The sequence below is a fragment of the Erythrolamprus reginae genome, chromosome 6 (genome assembly GCF_031021105.1).
Source record: "Erythrolamprus reginae isolate rEryReg1 chromosome 6, rEryReg1.hap1, whole genome shotgun sequence".
Classification (NCBI taxonomy): domain Eukaryota; kingdom Metazoa; phylum Chordata; class Lepidosauria; order Squamata; family Dipsadidae; genus Erythrolamprus; species Erythrolamprus reginae.
This window is the reverse complement of record NC_091955.1, coordinates 61,080,061-61,097,588: the sequence shown is the minus strand read 5'-3', so window position 1 is coordinate 61,097,588 and position 17,528 is coordinate 61,080,061. Positions and strand designations below refer to the sequence as shown.

Genomic DNA, 17,528 nt, shown 5'->3' with positions numbered 1-17,528 from the left:
TTTTTGGGAGGATTCTACCAGAGAGCTCGACAGAACATTAATAAACATCTTTGTTTATGCCACATGATTAAGGACATTTCAGATGCTTTTTCCCCCCATATACTTACATGAGTGCAATAGCCATGACTACATTTCTTCTAAATTAGAAGTGTAAGAAGAATATTTTAAATTAAATCCATATTTCAGCATCCTTCCTTAGTCATTAAATGAAATAATCATATATTGTCAGCAAAATAGTGGTAATAAAGGGAACAAAAAGCCAAAACAAGCCTTTACATTTGCATCACTATACTGTATTATATTTTGATCCTAGTCATGAACATGTTTAATCCCATTACAGTTAAGGAGAATAGCCCTTCATGGCATCGGACCAGGTTATCTCCAGGACCGCCTTCTGCTGCACGAATCCCAGCGACCAATTAGGTCCCACAGAGTTGGCCTTCTCCGGGTCCCGTCAACTAAACAATGTCGTTTAGCAGGACCCAGGGGAAGAGCCTTCTCTGTGGCGGCCCCGGCCCTCTGGAACCAACTCCCCCCAGAGATTAGAATAGCTCCCACCCTTCTTGCCTTTCGCAAACTTCTTAAAACCCACCTGTGTCGTCAGGCATGGGGGAATTAAGATATTCTTTCCCCCGCGGCTTCCACAATTTATGTATGGTACGTTTGTATGTATGATTGGTTTTAAATTAAGGGTTTTTAGTTTTTAGTATTGGATTGTCGCACGTTGTTTTTATTACTGTTGTTAGCCGCCCCGAGTCTGCGGAGAGGGGCGGCATACAAATCCAATAAAATGAAATGAAATGAAATGAAATATCCTCAGCATAGTTGAAGAATATGTTTTTTGAAATGCTTGCAGAATACATAAAAATTTTGTACCGTATTTGTTTTTTTTATTTAAAATGCTTCTGTGATGAGGACAAAAACATAATTATGCATTGATGAATTGATATAAAAATTATGAATTGATACAAGAAAAACCTTGTCAATAATACCCTCCACCCTCATTCCTTCTATCATATTGCAGTTTGAAATGTGAGAACGTTTAGCATCTCTTTATGGAATTACAAATTTTACCATTAGATTAGCCCAGAAGTGATCCTCCACTTCCAATTGTCTTAATAAATTTTTGCCTTTCCTTTCCAAGAAATGTCACTCATGTTTCAAAAAATATTGGGATTTATCGAATTACTAGCAGACTTTGCTAGTACTTACTTGGTCCTCAGAAAATAAAAAGTACTTATTTCGTGCCTTTAAAGTGAATATATTGCTGTTAAACTCTTGTTAGTGAAATAAAAACAAGATGCTATTTTTGTTTTTCTTAAGCTGCCCTGCACCAGTCACTCTTTGTCCTTGCAGATGTCCCGGATGGATGAGAAATGATTATATTCAGAGGCTCCCAAAGTAATGGCGATATGCTGTAGGAAATCCCACTGTTTCAGAGTAGTAGTTACAGGGTGCATAATGCTCACACTGTTCTTGCTTCATCTCCATTGGGGACTTGAACATTTCATAGTACCTGAAGAAAAGGGAGAAGATCAAAGGAAACAGCAGTAATACTGTGAAACTATGCTGGAGGCTTGACTTCATAGCTTTGCACTGTATCCCTTCTTTAAATCTTAATGTGAATGATGCCATTTCCTTTAAAATGAGGTAAGCCAATCTTTCTTTATTTGATCCCCCTCATTCCACTGACTAGGTTAGGATAAGAGGTCAGAGACGAATCCGCTAAGCCTTTATACATTGCTCCATTAGTATAGCATCATGAATCCACCTCCTGAGTTATCCCAGTTCCAGGATTCCCAATTCATATAGTTGTATTCAGAGATAAACAATTGATGGGTAAGTCATCTGCTGCCACTAAATGAGTTTTACTAGCGTAATAAACACCTTACTGTGTTTGTTATGCCCCTATTCACCAATAATTTACAGAGAAATTATGTTATTGTAATATATCCAATTTTAACAGTTACTGGGTTAAAATTGCATATATTACAATAACATAATTTTCTTTGTTATAATTTCTTTGTTTCTTTTTAAGAAACAGTTACTGTTTTTTAAAAACAATAACACCTTTAAAACATAGTGTTAGTCCGTGGAGAAACAAAGGGGAGTTTAAATTTATTCCTGCCAAACATTTTTACATTTAAACTACAATAACCTCTCTGTTAGATTTTAGCCACATATTTATAAATATGTAACTACAAGTTAGTATAGATGGAGAATCTGTTTGAGAGTAAGTTAAAGGTTTTGGGTTTCTAAAAAAGTTGATGGATGAGAGATTTAATGGGACTTTCTTATACCTGGAGTTGGGTTTAAATAAGTTTAATTTATGTTCTAATAAATTTAAAAACCAAAGTTTTATATTAGTCACAAAATTTATAGTCAAGGAAGAGAAATTTAAAGAGAAATTCTTCAAGAACTCTGCCAGGGAGTTGACATAGTACCCCTGCTGAAAAAGCCTAATGGGGTAAAATGTATTAGATGTCTTCTTTTGGGGAAACGTTGAGGGTTTTGAAATTACTGGAGAGAGATTTACACAGTGAAAAATCAAATATTCACACACAGCCTTCAATGCTTCAGAAGTAAATAAGTGCAAGAATACAGAACTCTTTCTTGGAGAATTGCTTCAAAATTATTTCCCCTGTGAAATAATTTCCAAAGCAAATTTTCTTTCAGCAAATTGAAATTCGGCAGAAAAAATATTTTCCTGGTAACAAATAACATCAATTTGCAATTTATTTTTTCTTAATTTTCTAAAGCTGATCCAGTGTTATGATGCCACTGAGAAAATGATTGAATACTATACGGTGGAGAAAGAAATTCATGTAAATTAGAGCAAAATGGTGACATTCAGGATTAGGAACAGTGGCCAGAGAATTAGTGGTTATTCCAAAAAGCTGAACCTTGAGACCCCAAAAATTAGGGAGCCCAGGTAAGCCTAAATGATGGATATTGGAGGAAGAACATACGTTTCTGTAACATGGGCAAAAGTGAAAAGCAAAACATGTGGCTCAAAATTGCAAAAGAAACTCTTTTTATCCCCAAACCATGGCAGAAGCAAGATGTTACAATGCTACAGGAGATATAAGATCATGGCAGTCTAGATCTGAGTGACTAGAACAGCTCCTGGAAGGAACATGAGGTTTGTTGGCTGATGAGAAGAACCTTAGTTCTGGATTTACTTAAAAAAAATAAGCAGGTTTTTTTTATTGGCATCGTGAGCCATTTCAGTAGTACCAGAAGCCAGAATATGTATAACTTTCTCCAACCATTACAGAGGCAAAACCATAGCATATGATAAACATAACATCTAAACATATTCTTGCCCTTTATTTATTTCATACATTGAGCGCATTCATGAGATTGTAACAGCTGTGTGCCATTTGCTAAAATGTATGCAATGAGTCAACGTGCATTTACAGTGTTCCCTTGACTTTCGTGGGGGATATGTTCCAAGACCGCCCGCGAAAGTCAAATTTCCGTGAAGTGGAGATGCTCCCTTCCTTCCTCCCTCCCCCTCCCTCCTCCATTCCTGGTTTTACTTATCCCCAGAACCCGCAGGGGCAACAGGACAGCAAGCTGGGGGCTTTGCTGTGCTCGCTGCCAGTGTCTCCGAAGGCGACTGCGGCATCACCGGTGCTCAGGGTCAGGGCACGGGAAAGGGAAGCTCAAGGCAAGAGGGATCCAGGCCAGGACTTGAAGCAGAGATTCCAGGCCGGTCAGCTGGGAGGCCGGACACTACCACTAAGGGAGATGGCTTAAGTGGGTGGGCTTGGCTTCAAGTGGAGCGTACCAACGCTCCAAGAATTAAAGGGGAGAGATCAGGAGGGTGGGGTGGAAGCGGAGCTTTTATTTAAAGACGGCTTCTTTGAATACATTTTTAAAATAAAAAAAATACGAGTATACCACGGGATTTCAAAATATTTATTTATTTATTTATTTATTTATTTATTTATTTATTTATTTATTTATTTATTTATTTATTTGAAACCTATGGTATAGGCTTTCCGCGAAAGTCGGACCCGCGAAACTCAAGGGACCACTGTATACTGATTCACACCAAATAAGTGCTTCTGAAATACAGTGATACCTCATCTTACAAACGCCTCATCATACAAACTTTCTGAGATACAAACCCGGGGATTAAGATTTTTTTCCCTCTTCTTACAAATTATTTTCACCTTACAAACCCATCGCCGCTGCTGGGATGCCCCACCCCCGGACTTCCGTTGCCAGCGAAGCATCTGTTTTTGCGCTGCTGGGATTCCCCTGAGGCTCCCCTCCATGGGAAACCCCACCTCCAGACTTCCGTGTTTTGTGATGCTGCAGGGGAATCCCAGCAGGGGAATCTCAGCAGTACAAAAACGGGCGCTTCGCTGGCAACGGAAGTCCGGAGGTGGGGTTTTCCTGCGAGGGGAGCCTCAGTGAAATCACAGCATCGCAAAAACACAGAAGTCCAGAGGTGGGGTTTCCCATGGAGGGGAGCCTCATGGGAATCCCAGCAGCGCAAAAACGGGTGCTTTGGCTGGCAAAAGGGGTGGATTTTGGGCTTGCACGCATTAATCACTTTTCCATTGATTCCTATGGAAAACATTGTTTCGTCTTACAAACTTTTCACCTTAAGAACCTCGTCCCGGAACCAATTAAGTTTGTAAGACAAGGTATCACTGTACTACATCAGTTTCCCTGGATATCAACTTAAAAAGCACTTTCTCCTCCCCACAATGATTAGCCTTAGCAAAAAAAGAATTCATTTATTTCCAGTAGGTTTGGAATCATGCATGCTGGCATTTCAATGCTTTTAATAATCTTTGCATTCATCTTTTCTCAGTTACATTGAGAATTAATAATGACACATATCTGCATTACCTTTCAGAATATGGGTAAGCCCTCTTCTGTCTCCTAATAAAGGAATTTGCTTTTTCCTGACCGATTTTAATCCCTGTTGTAGATAAAATACATTTTTTACAAATGAGAAAATCATCTGAGATGACAAACACAAAATAATTTCTGAAGTTAAAATTCCTCTTATGCTCTAGTTTCGGTTATCAAACCTTTTCATACCCCAAATAGTTGCTTTTTGTGCGAGGACACATAGGCAGTGGCAAAAAAGTCTGCCCAATTGTACCCTTTTGGACCCTCCCTTACCCACCTTTTAGGAAAGAGCTACATAAATAATACATTGGCATTTTCAGGTAATAGCAAATAAATGTCAGCAGTGCAGGAGCGGTGCAGCCAGCAGCATGGCAACCAGAAGAGTGAGCTATGGCCGTAACAGCAGGGTGGTAGCATCTGGACAAGATTGTTGCTGGTAAGACATTCGAGGAAACCAAGACACTACCATCCAAACCTCTCAGGGGAGTCAGAACACTGGCATTTAGGAGGTCTGTATTAGGTTAGAGGGCCAGCTATGCTCCAATGAAGCTGGGACATCCACAATCATATGGCATATTCTCACAAGCAATTGTAGCACAGGGCACTGCAAACAAAGGCTCACATGCTGGGTATCGGTAGGACGGACGGACGGACGGACGGATGGACAGACAGACAGACAGATAGATAGATAGATAGATAGATAAATAGATAGATAAATAGATAGATAGACAGACAGACAGACAGACAGATAGGTAGATAGATAGATAGGCAGACAGACTATATGATTCACTTAACAATTGCAGTGATTCTCTTAACAACCATCGCAAAAAGATTATAAAACTGGGAGCAACTCATGTAATAATAGCCCTGCTTAACAATGAAAAATCGGGACTCAATTGTGGTTATATTTTGAATAGTCAATGAATTGCTGAGACCTTTCAATGGAAAAAAAATTGCCAGTGGTATTTTGGAGGGAAAAAATCATTTAAATTGAATGACTAAAGAAAATGTATGCCAGACACATCTTTCTTCCCCGCTCCTTTTAAAGATGGAGAAGTCTTGTGAGATCTTGTATGATAGACTTAGATCTGCCTTCGTCAAATAGTATTTGGGGAAGCAACTCTACTCCACAAAGTTTATGCTACAATAAATCAGGTAGATGCCAGGTGAGTTATTTTGCTGCAACAGACTGACTTGGCCACCACGTTCTGAGAACTTTTCTTAGTTTTTGCCAGACTATCTGGCAAAAATATTCCTATGCGTCTAGCCAATAGGACATTTATTCATTGTAGGACTAGTAGGCAAACTGAGTTTGTGCCAGGTCTCTTTTAACACCTAAAAGCGATGTGTGTTAAGTTAGCTACTAGGGACCACAAGCTTTCCTATAATGTTTCTCCGTGTTACTTGGCTCTCTGAAAATTCAAAAATTATAAACTGTAGCAATATTTGTCACCATAATTGATCTACACATTGAAAATCAAGGAACCCTTAACTTTCCCCCATCTAGTTCAACGGAGTGGTAACATATTGGAAGAAGGGAAACCTTATTTCCCCAACTGAGTCCCATCATTCTCAGGCAGCCTACATTGTCACCCCTTTCCTTTTTTTCTTTTTCAAAAAGATTTTATTAAATATATACATTAAAAACATATAACAAAAAACGACAAGATGACAATATACTGTATACACATAAGGAAAAAGAAAAAAGAAAAAGAAAAAGAAAAGAGAAGAAGAAAAAGGAAAAAGGAATAAAGCATCTTGCTTTATACATAACATGTTTGGTATCATTATTTAAGATTTGCACCACCTAAAGGGTAGTGTAATTGGCTTGCAGCTTATGTCTAATATACAAAGGAAAATCTTCCTTTTAATAATTGTTACATATTTAATACGTAAATACAACCTTTTAATTTTCTTGTTATTATATCAATCTTGTGTCATTTTTTTCGATGGTATAATAGTGCTTTGATTTGTTAATATTTGTTGATATTAGTTAAGTTTTTCTCTCTAATAATTTTTCAGTATCTTTTCTAAAGAGGTCAATAAAAAACAGGCATCAAATGAACAATAGATAAGCAAATACATCTATCTGTCTGTCTGTCTATCTTTATCTATCTATCTGTCTATCTATCTATCTATCTATCTATCTATCTATCTATCTATCTATCTTTAATCATCTCCTTCTACCCATACACACACCAGATCTATTAGGATTTGTAATGGGGAATTACTTACCTTCATCCACAGTGTTGGATGGAGCTTTAAAAGAAGATATGATAGCATGAGCTATCTAGTATAACTCAGAGAAATTATATCCCCACCCATTTAGGCACAACATACAAAACAGAACAAGTGCTTGTTTTTACAGTAAAAAGTATTTATTGGCAAATCGGTGTTTAAACCATTTTTAAACGGTTTTTTGAAATATACTCAGAAAACTGTTTAGCAGTTTACATTTTTCAGGGCTTTCTAAATAATCCTATTTGTGTAAGTTATATGATATGCTTTCTTTGTTCTGTATTCTAAATTTTAAAGCTGAAGAATTATGTAAGAGGAATTATTTTCTTTTACAGTAGTCCCTCACCTATCGCTGGTGTTACGTTCCAGACCCGGCCACGATAGGTGAAATCCGCGATGGGGAATTTATCGACTGATAGTACTTATTTAAGTATTTATATTGTAATTGTTTGGTAAGTTTTCATTGTTTTAAGTGTTTATAAACCCTTCCCACACAGTATTTATTTTAGATACAGTATTTAAATACAGTATTTACAATTTTAGATATATTTTTTTTGAAAAACCTGCCGATCGAGTTCGGCAGGCTGTTTAAATCTGCCGATCGACTTCCTCAGAAACCCGCGAACCAGCGAAGATCCACGAATGATTTTTCTCATTAATATTTCTTGAAAACCCGCGATGAAGTGAAGCCGCAGTAGGTGAAGCACGGTATAGCGAGGGACTACTGTATACATTGGCACAAAAAATCTATTCAATCTATCAAGCATTTTTTTTTTAAAAAAATGTCTATTTTAAAATGTCAGAAAGAAGGGATTTGGATATAAATCTATTGTGAATGTTATCTTGATACTAAATAATCTGAACATATCAGGTTCTTTTTCCTCATAAGAGAAAGAGACTGCTCAAATGTTGATGGGATGTATGTTGTACTGAGGTGTGTGTATCACTTTTCTTAAGTGAGAAAGTCAAGGCTTCTTTCAGATTTACTAGAGCAGATCTCATGTTAAGGATCCAACTGCTAATATCTAGATCAGTGTTTCTCAACCTTGGCAACTTGAAGATATCTGGACTTCAACTCCCAGAATTCCCCAGCCAGCATTCGCTAGCTGGGGAATTCTGGGAGTTGAAGTCCAAATATCTTCAAGTTGCCAAGGTTGGGAAACACTGATCTAGATAACATATGGAGAAATACTGTAGGTCTGAATTGGAGAAGATCATAGCTTATATGTCATATTTCCTTACCTCCTTCACAACAGCAGGGGACAGTCAGCAGCAAGGCAAACAGCAGAAGCATCTGGAGATTCATCATATTCTGCTTTTCCTAATAATTTTTCTCTGTTGCTTGAGCTTCTCCTGAAAAATCCGGTAACTTCTTACAAGCTCTTGCCTTTCAGCCGCCACTTATATTCTGTGACTACATACAACAGGTCCACACCCAAGACATCTCTGGCCCTCTTTCTTGACTCCTGGTTCTAATTCAAAAATTTTTCATTTGGACTAAAATAAAGGCCACATCTGCTTCTGGCACATTTGCCTTAAGCTAAAAGCTCCTGACATTTTCAAAGAATTCCAAGGACTCCCACAAATGTATTTCAAAACAAAAAGCAAACGACAAACTTTCTGCTGAAAAGGAACATTCCTTCAGAATGGGCGGAAGATAAATAGTTGAAGATCCAAAGCTTTCTGGGGTTCGTGGGATGTAAGAAAGTTTGTAGTGACAAAATGTTCAATCCTTTGCCATTTTGAGGGCCCATGATTTCTCTGCTAAGATATAGCAGAATGGATGGCCAAAACTTTCTAAAACAATGCAATCTAAATAATGAATGAGGAAGATATTACATCAGTGAATTATTGCCAGGTTTTATTTTTAAACTTGTAAAAAAAAAAGGTGGGGAGGTGAGAAACATATAGAAAATAATCTGCAAATGCTTCCACCACTGCCATTATCTCATGAGCCTAGGAGTCTGCTATTCTAAGCCAAGCCTTTGCTTCCTTCAGCCCAACAGAGGAAACCATGGGGAAAATCTTATGACAGCATGCTTTATTTATATACTATGCTACACCAAAAAGCCCAAGCACACAGCTTCATTTTATATACACAACATTGGTCATTTTAAGTTTTCTAACTGTAACTCTTAACCAAGTTCAACTCCACTTACTAAAAACGAATGTGTAACTTGCCTCAGGATTGGAAATTTGGATTTCCGTACATTAAAAACTATGACTTTTTTAGGCTTGGCAGAAATGTTAACATAAGACGCTGGTTAAAGGTGCACAACCACAAGCCCTTCATGGCATCGGACCGGGACCGCCTTCTGCCGCACGAATCCCAGCGACCAGTTAGGTACCATAGAGTTGGCCTTCTCCAGGTCCCGTCGACTAAACAATGTTGTTTGGCGGGACCCAGGGGAAGAGCCTTCTCTGTGGCGGCCCCGGCCCTCTGCAACCAACTCCCCCCAGAGATCAGAATTGCCCCCACCCTCCTTGCCTTTCGTAAGCTCCTTAAAACCCACCTCTGTCGTCAGGCATGGGGGAACTGAGATATTCCCTTCCCCCTAGGCTTATACAATTTATGCATGGTATGTTTGTGTGTATGTTCGGTTTTTTAAATAAGGGTTTTTAAAATTATTTTAAATATTAGATTTGTTACATGTTGTTTCATTATTGTTGTTAGCCGCCCCGAGTCTACGGAGAGGGCCGGCATACAAATCAAATCAAATCAAATCAAATCAGAATGAATGAATGAACGAACAAACAAACAAACAAACAAACAAACCTGCATCAGCTGGTTACATGGCAGAAAGTGCATGCTCCTCTGATATTCAGATTTGGATGTTGTGTTGATATTGCCCAGGGGTGGGTTCTAACCTACTTCACTGCCGGCTCGCTTCTTCCTGTGCCACGTGGATGTGAGCACAGTACTGAAAACTCAGCTTTTGCACATGCACAGAACCAAAAAGCAGCTTCTGCATGTGCACAGAAGACAAAAACAAGATGGTGGTGCCTACAGGGCTGCTGAGAGAGCTGGTTCAGGAGGTGTGGCCAGCTGGCGATCACTCCTGGTTTGGTGAGTGGGGGGGATTCCCACTACCAGTTCTATAGAAACAGTCCAAACTGGGAGCAACCCACCTCTGATATTGTGTAAGTATCATGATTCCTTGGGATTTAACTCAACTACTAAGCATTATAGTGTACATGTAATAGCTACACTGTTCAAGAAGGTACCATATTTTTTGGAGCATAAGACACACCTTTTTCCTCCCTGAAAGAGGCTGAAAATTTAGGTGTGTCTTGTATTCTGAATGTAGGGGAGTTTTTTTTAGAAAAAGCTTTTTTCCCAGCCCTAACTAGGTGCTAACGATCTTCCCAGCTCTTACCTTGCAGGTTCTTTCATTGTTACTCTCTGCAAAGAATGTTTTCCAAGCCCTAAGTCTTTGCAAGGTTTTTTTCATTGCTCTAACTTGCTCCAAATAAGTTTCTTTCCAGCCCTAACCAGGTGCTAACAATGTTTCCACCCTTACTGGATTGCAAGCTCTTTCATTGTTCCTCTCTGCGAAGAATGTTTTCCAAGCCATAAGTCTTTGCAAGTTTTTTCCCATTTCTCTACTTGCTCCGAATGTTTCTTTTCAGCCCTAACCAGGTGCTAATGATGTTCCCCGCTCTTTCTGGCTTGCAAGCTCTTTCATTGTTACTCTGTCTGAATAAGCAGCTGGGATTTGGGGTTCCCTGTGGAGCATGGAGGAAACCCATACCACTGGTGTATTTGAGGAATATAGTTTTCACCTATTTCCTTCATGGTATCTTTGATATTCCAGGAATACTTGCACCAGAAGAGTATTGACAGTGCTTCCTTACATCATTAGCATTTCTTCATTTTATCTGACATACAGCTTTGGACTCCTTTTGTGCTACCTAGAGTCCCTAGGGCAGGGATGGCAAATCTTTTTTTCCTTGGGTGCCAAAAGAGCGTGCATGCACGCTATTGTGCATGTGCGAGTGCCCACACCCATAATTCAATGTCTGGAGAGGGCAAAAACAGCTCCCCTCCCCCAGAGGCCATCTGGAGGCTGGAAATGGTCTCTTTCCCAACTTCTGGTGGGCCCAGTAGATTCGTGTTTCACCCTTCTGGCTTGCAAGCTCTTTCTTTGATACTCTGTCCGAATAAGCAGCTGGGATTTAGGGTTCCCTGTGGAGCACGGAGGAAACCCATACCACTCCTCCACCCTCCTCCACCCAGAAGCTCTCTGGAAGCCAAAAACGCCTCCCAGAACTTCTGTGCGAGCCAAAATTCAGCTGGCTGGCACACACAAGCATGTTGGAGATGAGCTAGGGCAATGGCTCGCGTGCCAGCAAATATAGCTGTAGATTCGCAATCACTGCCCTAGGGAATTGGGCGGCATAAAAATTGAATCAATTGAATTGAATAAATAATGGCTTAGATCAGTGTTTTGATTTAATTTGGTTTGGTTGGGTGAGCGCCACCTATCTCATCTCGTGCTGGATGGGGAAGCCAACTATAAGTTTATAAAACACTGGCTTAAATTGGGCACCCACTCAGAATTTGGGACTGCCACGATTCTGCCTGTAATGAGCTAATTCCTCCCTTCTGTCCCATAACTGATTAGAAAAGGCTTAGAAGAACTAGCAAAGAGAGTTGAACACAGAATGTGTATTTTTTTAAAAGCTGAAATCTTCTGCCCCACAACTGACCAGCAAATTGTGTAAAATCCAGCCAGTGGTGCTCGAGAATTAATAATAATAATAATCCAGCCCCACTGGTGTTGGGTTCCAAATCATAATGTGCTTACTTTTGTGTCAGCCAATTTTGTGAACCCAGATACAATTGAGTCTTACTTGAGTCTTAAGAATTGAAAATAATCAAGTGAAACAAATCATTGCTTCATGAATTGTACTAAGTCATGATTCATAATGAGTCTCATTCATCTGAACATTTAGCCTGCTGTGTGAAGGGACCTATTTTAGTTGGCCAGCAATGGTTTATAGATTAGCACAATTTATGTTAGGCAAACCAAAGCTAAATTGTGAAATCATGTGAACTAGCCAATGAGACTGGTATTTTGGAACGATTCTTCATTTCCTGTTGATAAACTGAATTAAGGCTTGTGCATTACTGTTTCAAGCTCCTAAAATTTAATTGTTTTGAAATAAATTGCAGATCATACAATTATAAACATTTTAGTTCCTTTGTTACTTTGAGTTTTGAATAGTTTTTCCAAGAGGACATGATGACTTCCAAAAAAAAAATTGTGTTGAGAAATGTTCTATTAAAAGCGTTGGATTTCAGTACATTCAACAATAGCATCATTAATAACTGCTCGGCATTTGCTGGCTCAAGGAATCTTTGGCCACTTTAGAAAAGTTTGTCCAGATAATCACTTAATCTTACCCAACTATTAAGACTCATGGATTGCATTGAACCCTGCATGGAACTGAGCACAGAGACAAGAAAATGCTGGGCATTTGTGGTTTCCAGTCATCTTGAGACAAACGTTGAAGGGTTTCCCAGGCTGATGCTTTCCAGATGTGTTAGGTTGCATATTCCCCAGATAGGATAGCAGATTGAAGAAAGCCACTCTGGTATATTATAATACACAGACATGTACACAAGACATGCATGAAAAATCATTCACATTTTGCAACATATTTAATTCCCAACGACTATCTTTTAAAGAAAAGGAAACTGATTTATGAAACTTGAAAAATGAATTCCAAATATTCTAATAAATTTTCTAATCTTGTTCTATTTCAATACTTATTACCAACATTAGGCAAAAAAAAGAGTATTGATGAGATGGTTAGCATTAGAGTTAGCTATACAGTATCATTGCCATATTTGTAATCCCTTCACCAAAACTCTGTGCAAACTACCTCAATGGTTTTATGCATAAGAATGTGAAACAATAGAGAAGATAAGCTAGGATACTATGAGAACACCATAAGTCAAAAATAGACAATCAGCATCAGTTTCTAGGTTGATCAAAGAGGAGAGGAGAGATACTTACTATATACCCCGATGTCAAATGGTTTTACAAGTCCAAGAAATTGATCAGTATTGCATTTCCTCAATATAATTTTCAGCACAGGTCTAAGTATTATACCTTAGATGATATCCCAAACTTTGTCTAAAACAGTAGTCCCCCATCTTTTTTTGCATGAAGGACCAAAAAGAGGTTACATTTCACTTAAAACAGGTTCTTATACATGATTAAATTAGTTTCACTCAGTAATGCATGTTATGGCAATCCCCTAAACCCAATTAACTTTCCACTTTATATATTCAGTCTTTGAGAGAAAGTGCTGGAGGGAAAAATGGGCTGATTACAGAACTTGCAGTGAAGGTGAACAGTGTATATTCTGAAAATGCTTTGCATGTATGGTGTCTGTAATAGGCAGAAATCAAAAAGACCAATTGTGCATCATAATATTAAGATGCAAGTTGTACCCTTAACACTTGCATGTGATCTCATATATTAAAAGGACTGGAGTATGCATTGTGAAATGTCATCATTTGCCCATTCCTTCTCCTTCTGGTATGATATTCATTAAAAAGTATATTCGAAGGTGCAGTACATAAAATACACACAGTATTTTGAAGATCTCAAAACAAGTACTAATTCAAGGCTATGCCTTGACTGTGTTAGATAGATTTTTCTAAGGACAAGAAACCAAAAACAGAAGAGACTTGTTATATTTGTACTGATAGGAATTCTGATGACATGGACAGAAATCATGCTTCACAATATTTTCCAACTATATCGGTTAGTTAGGATTTAGGGTGCTTCAAGGTCTGTTGAAGGTCTGTTGAACATCTTAATTAAATTGATCTTCAGGGCACAGAATACTCTAGTCTGTTCCTTAGACCAGTGTTTTCCAACCTTGGCAATTTGAAGAGATCTGGACTTCAACTCCCAGAATTCCCCAGCCAGCATTTGGGAATTCTGGGAATTGAAGTCTAGATCTCTTCAAGTTGCCAAGGTTGAGAAACACTGCCTTAGACCAAAATGGAACTTAAAGTGAAGTCAAGTTAGATGGAAGGGGACCAAAATACATGTGGACAGAGAAACAAGAAGTGGATTTCTCTTGTAATATACTATTCCTGTGGGATCCTTTTAGCAGATGGAGATGGCTCATGTAGACTAGTGATGAAGAACCAATGGCCATCTAGATGTTGCTGAATTACAAATGGTAGCATTTGTCAGTGTTGTCCACACATACTATAGGTTCCCTGCTTCTGATGTGGTTCACAACTTTTGAAAAGTTTGGAATATATGCTTCTTTGCTGATACAGTGTATTCACAGTGTAGAACTGTAATCCCCTTATGGAATTGGCATCATGCCCTTTTTACAGCTGCTTTTCTTCTGGTAAGTCCATGAAGATTGCTGAAAGATCTCAGTTCATATTGCATACATACCATTCATTTTTCAGAAGACACACTAGTGCCATATCAGCATACAAGGATTTAATGGTTTCTCTGAGGGCAAAGTATAAAAATATTTTGCTCCGAATGTATTCAATAACTGTATTTCTGGAATGTTGGCCACAACACAACCCATACTCTATGCATAATATTTACACCAATTGCAAATCTTCTAATCCCTTCTATTGGTGCCAAATACATGGTATTTTATGATAGGGTGTGGACAGATTGCAGTTGCTTTTCATGCCAGCTGTTAGCCAGTCTGCATGAACTATCTTATGATAATAATATGCATTCCCATATTATTGGATATTTGCAGAACAGTCTGCACAAAATATTTTGAATAAGTATATTTTATTAAATACTGCAAAAACCCTACCTGTTTATGGACAGTCTTTGCCAGGCCCACCAATGATGAATGAGCAGTTTGATAAAATTTGGCATTTAGCTTTCATGGCTAGTTTTACAGCTTGTACACACTTTGCATGATGAACAGCAACGTCCAAAAAATTGGATTCTCTGAACTCCATTCATGTTTTACGAACCTTTCTAGATAGAAACCAGGTGTTCAAGATTTTTTTGCCTGTTCTCAAGAACCATTTTCCACTTACAAATCTGAGCCTCTGAAACTGTAACCGGAAAAGGCAGGGAGAAGCCTTCATGGGGCCTCTCTAGGAATCTCCTGGAAGGAAACAGGGCTGGAAAAGACGGGGAGAAGTCTCCGTGGGGTCTCTCTAGGAATCTCCTGGGAGGAAACAGGGCCTCCACCATCCCTGTGGTTTCCCCAATCGCACGTATTATTTGCTTTTACATTGATACTTATGGGAAAACTTGCTGCTTCTTACAAACTTTTCTACTTAAGAACCTGGTCACAGAATGAATTAAGTTCATAAGTAGAGGTACCACTGTAGATTTTTCTATCATAACGGATCCCCCCAGTTTCATGTTTCACCCCCCCCCCCTGAAGAGGATATAAATTTATCAGAGTGGGCCTCCAGATACCTTGCAGTGTCTCAAACACACATATCAACTAGAGACAAGTATGATAAAAGTGGAGTAAAAAATGTGGCTAACTTCTGTGAACCTTTGATTAAAGTTTAACTTCTGTCCTCAAGACGTAGCACCACTGATTCTTCACAACAATCTTCAATTCCTGTAGGCCAAGGCTTATGTATCTAATCTTTTAAATCTAGGCTACTCTGCTTCCTCAGTTCTTAAAATGGAATACGATCAGGTGAAACAAGCGAAGGATAGGGCAGCGCCGGACTTACCCGGCTGGCAGGCTTTGCTGGAGGGACCGGGAGACACGGTCCCTCATGGCGGCCGCCATCTTGGATCCCGGGCGAAGTCTCGCGATGCGAGACTTCGCTCGGGAGATCAGGACCTGATTGGCCAGGTTCCTGATTGGTCCGGGCGGGGCCTGCTTGCCCTATATAAGGGCGAGCAGGCCCGGGGCTCTCCCTTTTCGCCCGGACTGCAACAGAAGAGCAGACGTTTGTTCGTCTGCTCCGGCGGCCATTTTGTTGGCGACCTCGTGCGAGGCGCCATTTTGAGGCCTGCAGACCAGCGGGAAGCCTTTGCCATAGCGGAGCCAGCATCGGCTGGGCTCCGCTCCAGTTTGGAGCCACAGTACCATCGTTGGTGGTGGGGTGGTGTGCTGCCCTTGGGGTGCCCTCGCGGGCCCGCGGGGGTCCTCCTTGGGGCTTGGGGGCCTTCTGATAAAAGGCCTGGGGGTGGGGCCTCCCTTACCACAGTTTGGGGGGGGTTGGTGTCTAGGCCTCCCGGGAGGTGTGCGCTACAAGGCCTGCGGGTAGGGCAGGCCTTGTCTGGGTATAGGGCCTTCGGGGGGGTTTCTTTTGGCACGCCCTACTTCTATTCCTTTTTTACATATCTTATTATTTAGGGTCATGGCCCCTAAAAAGCGTCCAGCTCAGGGCCATCAGCCCCAACCAGTGGTGCGGCCCAGGAGGGCTGCCAGGCCGTCTGCCCGGGCTCGGGCGGCGGGCAGAGGGGCCCACGGGTGGGATCCCGGTGGAGGGGGGTGGTGGGATTCGCCCCCACTGTCCCTCACCCCGAGATTTCCCCTTCTCTCTCCTGGTCCAGGGTTTTGGAGCATCTGGATGATTTGGAGAGGTGGCGGTCGGGGGCAGGCCCGGAGGGGCTTCCCTCGACTGCCACCGCAGCATGGGGCGTCGACCCCGAAGTGGAGTCAACCCCAGAGGGGCCAGGGGCCCACAACCCGCAGACGGGACACACTGGGCAGACGGCCCACGCCGGGCAGATGGCCCAGTCGGGGCAGTGGTCTTCGTTCCAGGGCCCAACAAGGATGGGCCCACCGTGGATGGCTTCTACCCCTTATGGGGCAGGTGAGGTCGCACCACACGTGGGCACATCACCACTCCTTCCCGTGCAGGGTCCCGGGTTCATCCCGCCCACATTGGGGGGTGGCAACAGTTTTATGGGGACTGCTGCAGGCACTTGTGGACAGGTGTGGTCCCCGCCGGCTCCGCTTGCAGGGGTGCCGGGGGTACCTGTCCCAACCGGGGCGGGGGTGGGGGGTTGGATTCCTCCTCCACCGGCCATTATGCCACCAGTCCCGTTTATGTACCCACCGGGGCTTGGTGTGCTGGGCTCGGGGGCCACCACGGTGTGGGACCCGTTCGCCAGCATCAAGCCTGGGGCCATCCCTTGTGGGTTGCCCGAGACGCCTTTAGGGTACCATCTTCACCCGTCGGTTAAGGAGGCAATCTGGCGGGGGGAGTATGTTGATCTTTTCTCCATTTTGAACAGGGAGGTCCCTAAACAGGACAAGGAGGTGGTCCCTGGGGAGAAGGTTAAAAAGACAAAGGTCACGAAATGCTTCAGCTCGTGGCTGTACGCCTTTCTGACCTTTGCGTCGGTGGTAATTCAGAGGCAGCCGGGTAGGGCCGCTGCCTTGCTGAAATATATCGACCTCATTGCGAGGGCCCATTTTGA

The 17,528-nt window shown here is 41.2% G+C and overlaps 2 protein-coding genes across 2 annotated transcripts in view; both read right to left on the bottom strand.

The window, feature by feature from the left end:
- Positions 1–13,774, bottom strand: part of LOC139169584 (retinoic acid-induced protein 3-like) — a 168,900-nt gene extending 155,126 nt beyond the window's left edge. The window contains exon 1 of the mRNA XM_070755978.1: positions 13,762–13,774. The gene's annotated coding sequence lies outside the window, so the exon portion shown is untranslated. The remainder of the gene's footprint in view (positions 1–13,761) is intronic.
- On the bottom strand, positions 862–8,502 carry LOC139169008 (matrix Gla protein-like). Its single transcript, XM_070754796.1, has 3 exons — positions 8,356–8,502; positions 4,870–4,942; positions 862–1,516 (listed from the first exon to the last, which is right to left on the bottom strand). Exons 1-3 carry the CDS (start codon positions 8,420–8,422, stop codon positions 1,387–1,389), a joined length of 270 nt encoding a protein of 89 aa, XP_070610897.1. The 5' UTR covers positions 8,423–8,502; the 3' UTR covers positions 862–1,386.
- Positions 13,775–17,528: the final 3,754 nt, after the last annotated feature.